The sequence below is a fragment of the Helobdella robusta genome (genome assembly GCF_000326865.2).
Source record: "Helobdella robusta unplaced genomic scaffold HELROscaffold_94, whole genome shotgun sequence".
NCBI lineage: Eukaryota > Metazoa > Annelida > Clitellata > Rhynchobdellida > Glossiphoniidae > Helobdella > Helobdella robusta.
In genome coordinates, this window is record NW_008705537.1 from 451,050 (window position 1) to 459,926 (window position 8,877).

Genomic DNA, 8,877 nt, shown 5'->3' on the forward strand with positions numbered 1-8,877 from the left:
AAATTTAGAACAGCTTAAATATAAATTATATATATCCTATATATAAAAAGAATATGAAATAGTTTTATAGCAAAGAAATATCCCATCACATAGAGCTACAAATATTTCACATTGGAAAAGCATAGTTGATGGAAAAATTGTTTTTCTTTACTAATTTACCATTAAATAGGGCAATAATATTTCAGCGGCGGTTGTAAAACCACAGTCAGAGAATTTTGTGTCAGGCCCCGTTGGATTTTTTAAGATAAAATTGTTGTGGGTTTGAGTGTTTTGTTGAAAAAATGTTGGCAATAATGATTAAACTTTATTTAGTTTTATTCCAAATTTTTTTGTCAAATTTTTCTATTAAAAGTTATTTTATTATTAAATATGGCAAAAGTTTACGGTTTGGGGAGGATTGAAACAGTTGAAAATCGAAATTTTTATAAAAGTTTTGTAAAGTTTAAATTCTAGATTGGGGGAGGCTCTTGGTGCCTTCTCTGGGCTTTGTCTCTAGATTAAGAGGTTAAAGGTCAATCTCTCTTTGCACACTTGTTTCAGATGTTTCATCAACGACAGACACACACACACAACGTAACGTGTGTGTATATGTATATGTATACGAAGATCACCAATCACACACACTGCATGTGATGAGTAGGAATCTCTCATCATTCAAACCCACTCACTACAACAGCAGGATCAGGCGTCTTTAACCATTACGCTATCACGTCACCGAAAATATTTCAAGTCATTTGAACAGCCTATGGAAGTTGAACATACGATATGAATTTATCATGTTCCTTACGTGTTTAACTTCACCATCATTCTGCAGTATGTTATAGCAGGAGAAAAGGCATAAGTGAAATCACTCGATAAAATACCATAAAATGCTTATATTCATCAGAGTATCAAGATCAAGAACTAGAGATAAGAACTTCAAATCTCAATCTGTAATTAGCCAATGCATGCCGTTAATTGGTGCATCTTCTACGAGCCAAACCAGAAGTTAGTTCCAAATTCGAACTGTTCATTATTAAAATTTAAAATCTTTCTAAAAATAGATAGAAATATTGCAAATAATTCGAAATTTAAAGCCTACAAATCACACAAAAGTTGTTTGACAGCACAAACATAACACACCTCGCACGCATTCCAATCTTTATCAAAAATTGTTGAATCATCAATCCTCTGCTGAAGGACAAATCCACGAAAATTAACCGGCTCCAACATCCTAAATTTTAAATATCGGTTTTTTAAATTTGTAAATTGGGCTATAATGATGTTGTTTGAACGATTGAATATATGAAAATGTAATAAATAACCCAAGATTGTACAGAAACTTGTCTCATGAGTGGCAAGAAGTTTCATTCCAGACAATCCTGTGATGGGTGTTGCAAGTGAAATGAAACAGTTGTCAATATTATATGTATTGGGGATACAAGGTTGAATGCGCTGCAAGTGGTGTTGTAATCAGTGCGAGAAACGCGTGATGGGAACATTTGGTATGTTAGTTATTATTCCGCGGAATTTTCGGAAACAAAACACAAGTTTGGGTTGTCTGGCTCTCTCATCCTTCCATACTTCTTATCAACTGCTGATGCCAACGAGTTGACTAATTAATTAAGACGACAAACACGCACATTTCAACGCGTTAATAATTATTTCACAGCACTACAACAAATCACATTTCAACAACCCACTCATTTTTAAATAGATACACGCTGCGTTTTCTTCAAGAGATTTGAATATATACAAAGTATAAATTAATTTTAGAACAGCAATCTTTAAAATATCAAATAATTTTATTTAAAATGGGTTACCCACAGCCTAAATATATAAAATTTTAACTGTGAATCATATTATATAGAAGATCATTTTGTCACTATACACCAATCCCAGTTTCAGTTTATAGAAGATTTCTATTGTCATTATATTCCAATCTCAAATGATGTGTACCTACCGTGTACCATAAGTTCTATATACCATATTCTAAAAGCTCTTAGTGATATGAACACTGGGACGACTTGATTGGATTTTTTTTAATGAGCGGGAATTGAAATTTGTTCCCAATTTTCTCCCATTTTTTTTCTCATACCCGATTTTCTCCCGAATTCCAATTTATGACAACGTTTTTGAAAATTTCCATTCCCTATTTTATAGCTATATAGGGTTATTTAAAGAACTATGGAATTCACGCAATTTTCGTTCCCGTGCTCACCTCTAGTCTTGAGATCAGCTCTGAACATTGTAAGTAACTGAGAAGTAGTCAGAGAAAGAGGTAGAGAGTTCCAAAGAAAAGGGCTAAAAAAGCAAATGCAGATTTAGCAAAAGAGTGTTTAACACGAGTTAAGATAAGGGAGAACAAACAGACGATGGTAAACCAGAACGTTTTGTTATCTGATAAGTACTTATGAAAAGATTTAGATTAAGACTTATTTGAAAATTCCTGAACCGCGATTCTCTATTTCCTAAAATTCCAATTTCCGAAAATCATGTTTTACCAATTCCCATGAGAATCCTATTCCCATGCTCACCCCTATTCGGGACCTATTTTATATGGCGTCATTCTTATATTTTTGTCACTATTTTTTAAAAAATTATTTATGAAAATCTGCCATTAAATTGCAAACCTATTATAAATTTGCACGTGATCAAAAAAAAATCCATAGAAAACACTGTTGTTACTTGTTCTTATCCTGATATATTAAGTAAATATTCATAATGTTAGTAAGATTGTCACGCCTTTCAATTTGGTGGATTTTACGTAAGGTTTCTCAAACATTAGCAAATGCATTCGCCGAAGATCAATCTTCGTAACTATTTAAAATTTAAAGACACTGAAGAAAGGAAATACTGACACTCGGATCGATATATTTACAGATTATCATCGCAAAGGTATTTGTTTAATGCTTTTTGAAAACATTCATAGAGGTATCTTTGAGCTTTTTTAAGATTAAATCCTTTTTTATTAGGATTTGACCCGAAATTTTTGTGACGATCCTCATTGATTCCATCCTGCTCGTTATATTGGTGATCATTTACGAACTGATCATCATCATGGTAAGTTTGTTGATGATATGAGCCTTGGTATTGGTCATCATGATATTGGTCATCATTATTACCCAGTTCATTATATTGGTTCTGGTAATATCCAGTTTGATTATCATCATGGTAAGGTTGTTGCGGATATAAACCTTGGTTTAGATCATCGTTAATATTCACCTCATCATTATATTGGAACTGATAATCTCCCAACTGATTATCAGTATTGTAAGTTTGCTGATGATATGAGCCTTGGTATTGGTCATCATTAATACCCAGTTCATTATTTTGGTACTGGTAATATCCAGTTTGATTTCCATCATGGTAAGGTTGTTGATGATACGAGCCTTGATATTGATTATCAAGGATACCCAACTTATCATTATGGTTTGGCGCGCTTGTTGTATGGATTGGTCTGGTATGCATGCTGGTACAACGTTGCACGAACTGGTTTTGTATACATGCTGGTAGAATGTTGTGTGAATTGGTTTTATGTGAATGGTATTGCTGCGCAAGTATAGTGAATATGCTGGAGAATTAATGGTTTCTCAGTTGATTTAGTGTTTTAGTTGATTTAGTATTTGATTTAGTAAGTGTTTTGGACGATTGTTTTGAGAGGGAAGAAAAGGGTTCGTGAGTTATTAATTAGTTCGGTTCCTGTGTATTTGGTTTTGGTCGTTCTCGTAATTGGTGATATTTTGAGCATTGTTCTGCGGTTTAGATTTTGTTTAGTTATTACTGCTGTTTTGTTGTTGCGAATTGACTTTTATTTCAAATGTTGAATTTAGTTTATCCTTTAGTTGGGGAAACATTTCGAAAATATTCGTTTTGCTGAATATCGTAAGTTTATTTTTTCTTGTTTGTTAATAAATTTGTTTCAGTTAGCTTTCGTTTGTCGTGTTCAACGTCTAAAACATGTCTGATGAAGACTTGTCAGCGGTTAGTAAGGCCGGATTATCCGACTGGCAAGCAGGGCGCGAGAGCTCTTCCGCCATGTCCGTGTTTTCCGACTCGGAGATACATATTCGGCCAAAAGCAAAACTTCCAACGCTGGGGGCAGCGTCTGTTTGTGTTCGAGCAGAGAAAGGATTCCACCGCGCGGCAAAAATTCACACCTTAGTTTTATCTAAGAGTGATTATTGTAACTCGCTCTACTATGGTCTTCCTGATTCTACTCTCTATCCTTTAAGTTAAGCTTTTAACTCTGCCGCTCGTCTAGTTGCTCGTGTCCCTTTTTTTCTTATACATCTCCATATCTTGTTCTCTTGCACTAGCTGCCTATAAATTATAGAATATCTTTTTAAATTTGCACACTAATGTGTAAGTCTCAATCCAAATTATTTCCTAAGTATTTATCAGATATATTAATTGAACCTAAACGCTCCGGTTTTCGATCTTCTTCTTGTTCTCACTTTTTTTTAAACCCGTGTTAAACACTCTTTTGCTAAATCCGCATTTGCTTTTCTGGCTCTTTTCTCTGGAACTCTACCTCCTTCCCTGACTACTTCTCCATCATTTACAAAGTTCAGAGCAAATCTCAAGACTGATCTGTTTGCAAAATTTATTAAGGAGCGTTGTTGTACATCGTGGAAATAGCGCTTTATAAACTAAATATAAACTATTCTCTAGTCAACTATATGCTGATAATTCTTACATTTATACTTCTTTTCCTCCATCTAATCTCAATAGTGTTCTTCATAATTTATCTCTATGTCTTTCTTCAATTATTGCTTGGTCTGACTCTATGTGTCTTAAACTTAATCTTTCTAAGTTTGAATTAATTTGTTTTAATAAATCTAAACACTCTATTACTATTCCTCCTATTATCGTACCTGATTCTAAAACTCTTGATGTCTCTCATAAGTTTCGTAGTCTAGGTTTTATCTTTGATTCTACTATGTCTCTCTCTTCTCAGATTAATAGTGTTGCTAGAAGCTCTTACTTTCATCTACGTAGAATAAAAAACTTTTGCCTTTTCTTGATGCCTTCTCTTCTCCTTCTTGTTACTTTGTTAGTCTTATCTAGGATTGATTATTGTAACTCGTTCTACTATGGTCTTCCTGACTCTATACTCTATCCTTTAAGTAAAGCTTTTAACTCTGCTGCTCGTCTAGTTGCTCGTGTCCCTTTCTTTTCTTATATATCTCCATATCTTGTTCTCTTGCACTGGCTACCTATAAAATATAGAATAATTTTTAAAATTTGCACGTTCATGTATAAGTCTCAATCTAAATTATTTCCTAAGTATTTATCAGATATATTAATTGAACCTAAACGCCCCGGTTTACGATCGTCTTCTTGTTCTCGCTTCTTCTTAACTCGTGTTAAACACTCTTTTGCTAAATCTGTCTTTGCTTTTTCTGGTCCTTTTCTCTGGAACTCTCTTCTCTGACTACTTCTCCATCACTTGCGAAGTTCAGAGCGGATCCCAAGACCCATCTGTTTTCAAAATTTATTGAGGAGCGCTGTTGAACATCGCGGAAATAGCGCTTTATAGGCTAATTGATTGATTGATTGATTGATTGATTGATAAATGATTGAATAAAAATATCATTGCTAATAATATATAGTGCTTTTGGCTATTTTTTCAGCACTCACTTGCTGGCTTCACAGACTTTTAGGCTTAGATTTGTTGTTATTTATTTCTGCTCTAAATAAACTTTTTGTGAGGAAGATGGCTTGGCTGAAAATTAATTTTTGAATAATTTGTTTTTTTTTTTAAATTTACTATAAATTAATTGGAAGGAAAATGAACAAGTTGAAGCAAGTTCACGGTAGATTTAATTTATAATTTAAATTTAATTAATTTAATTTAATAAATTTAATTAAAAAACGAATTTTCTTTTTTCATAAAAAAAGTTTTAATTTAATAATTAAGTAAGTTAAATTAAAATTAAATAATTTTTATAGTTTGAAGCTTTGTGAATAAATTAAATAAGTTAGGTAAAAAAAGCTTTTAATAAAAACAACTTGTGAAAAACTAATGTTCAGTTTTAATTTTTTATATTTTAAATTAAAAGCTATTTCAGAAAATTGAAGAGTATTGTGAATTAAATTTTTTATAAAAAATTATTTCAAGTTTGAAATGATATTTAGTATAAATTTTGGTATGGTTGGGCTTGATTTCAGACAAGTCTTACTTATTGAATCAAACAAATTTTATTAATATTAAAAAAAAAAGGAACTAAACAAACAATCCTATCTGAAATTTAGAGTGTAACTATTTTTCTACCTTAACTAAATCAAATGACTACTAAACTTAACAAACAACTACAATGACACTCCTTACTTCTTACAACAGATTTCCTGACTGAAATTGAACAATATCTCAAAGTGAGTCTAGCCAGTGAGAGCTTATCGACTGGGGCCCAAATTAAGAGGCGACATCTTCTGGATACATTCTATGTCTTGGGTCTACATGCCATGGATAAGAGTAACCTTTTATTAGGTTAGAAATAACCAAGAAAAATTATGGTTTATATAATTATGATATAATTAGTTATAATTATTTATTAATATTTTGGTTTTATTTTACAAAAGTAAATACATTATGACCAGTTAGATGTAGTAATATTCAGTAATATAGTGAGAGTTGGCTGGCTGATTGGCTATTTAGTTGGTTGGCTGGTTGGTTGGTTGGATGGTTGGTTGGTTGGTTGGTTGGTTGGTTTTGATCAGCTGATTGTTATTTACAATCTTTTAACAGCCCAAGGGAGTATTGATTGTAGCATTGGCTACAACAACAACAACAACAGCCATGTCACTGGTAGATCAAACAAGTGTTACAGCCTAAATATCGAAAAAGTCAGCTAATAATAATAATAATATTGATAATTAACTTATTATTATTTTAATTATTTTTATTTATGGTATTATTTGATGAAATCTATTTTAATCAAATTAGTTTGATGGAGAAGATGATGATGAAGATGATGATGATAGTGATGATAGTGATAACGATGATGATGATGACGACGATGATGATGATTCCATGATTCCAATTATGATGATGATGTTTTTCTTGATGAATGTGGTTTTAATTCATTTGAACCATATGGCAATAAAGTGATGATGTTGTTGATGATGATGATTATGATGTTGATGATGATGATAATGATGATGTTGTTGATTATGATGATGAACGTGTTGTTGTTGTTGCTGTTGCTGATGATGATGGTGATGATGTCCTGTGTCACCAGTGCTGATGATGATGTTGATGGTTAATGAATAAATGTTTCTAATTATAATAAATTGATGTGATTAATTGGATTTAAAAAAGAAACTCACATATACAAACGTGCACACGCACACACATACATACATACACACACACACACATACATACACACACTCATCCATACATACATACATACATACATACATACATACATACATACATACATACATACATACATACATACATACATACATACATACATACATACATACATACATACATACACACATACATACACACATACATACATACACACATACATACACACATACATACAGCTTAACTTGGATGATGATTCGGAAAGGGATCAAAGAGTTATAAATGTGGCTGATGCGAAAAACAACAACAACAATATTAATAATAACTGGAACAATATTAATAGCAATGGGTTTGTAATTTTATTATTATTAGTATTATTATTATTATTAATTATTATTATTATTATTGAAACTTATTATTATTGAAACTTATTATTATTGTTGTTATTATTTTATTTAAATTTGATTGATTTTCAAAATTTTATTTTCTTTTTTTCTAGTTGTGGTAGTAGTAGTAGTAGTAGAAGTAGTAGTAGTTGTGGCAATAGTAGTAGTAGTAGTAGTAGTAGTAGTAGTAGTAGTAGTAGTAGTAGTAGTAGTAGTAGTAGTAGTAGTAGTAGTAGTAGTAGTAGTAGTAGTAGTAGTAGTAGTAGTAGTAGTAGTAGTAGGAGAAGTAGTAGTAGTAGTAGTAGTAGTAGCAGTAGTACTAGTTGTAGTAGTAGTAGCAGTAGAGAAGTAATAGTAGTAGTAGTAGTAGTAGTAGCAGCGGCAGTAGTAGTAGTAGCATCAGTAGTAGTAGTAGTAGTATTGAATAATAATAATTATTTTAGTGATATAGATTATATCTAATTATATTATGATCATAATTTATTTCATAATTATCTTCTGTAACAAGCAGATGCTACCTCGAGGACTATGCTGGCTGTAATATATACGAGGAACCTATCATATATAATTATATGGGTAATAATTATTTTATTATTCCAATTATTATTATTATAGTTATAATTATTATAATTTTAACGATAATAATAATAATTATTATTAATATTGTTATTATTGTTATGATGGTTTCTTATCGGGTTTTTAGAACATTTGTTGTAGCTTGTAGTAATATTGGGGTTTGTATTAGTATATGGTTATAAGAATTATTTTATTATTTATATTATTATTATTATCATTATTATTATTATAATTATTGCTATTGTTATTATCATTATTATTATTATTATTATTATTATTATTAGTAGTAATAGTAGTGGTAGTGGTTGTATTAGCAGTAGTAATAGTAGAAGCAGTACGAGTAGCAGTAGCATTAGTAACAGCAGCAGTTGTAGTAGTAGTAGTAGTTGCAGTATTGGTAGACATGATGATGACGATGATGATGATATTTCATAAGAATCTGTTGTATGTCATTATTATGGAAATTTTTGTGTCAGTCAATCAAATTATTTATGATGATGATGACGACGTTGTTGATGATGATGATGATGATGATGATGATGATGATGACGACGTTGTTGATGATGATGATGATGATGATGATGATGATGATGATGATGACGACGTTGTTGAGAG

General features: G+C 31.4%; 1 protein-coding gene across 1 annotated transcript; it reads right to left on the reverse strand.

The window, feature by feature from the left end:
* Positions 1-2,856: 2,856 nt before the first annotated feature.
* On the reverse strand, positions 2,857-3,450 carry HELRODRAFT_182890 (hypothetical protein; the record flags this gene model as incomplete). The annotated part of the gene is made up of 1 exon (XM_009033609.1): positions 2,857-3,450. One exon carries the CDS (start codon positions 3,448-3,450, stop codon positions 2,857-2,859), a length of 594 nt encoding a protein of 197 aa, XP_009031857.1.
* Between the last annotated feature and the right edge of the window lie 5,427 nt (positions 3,451-8,877).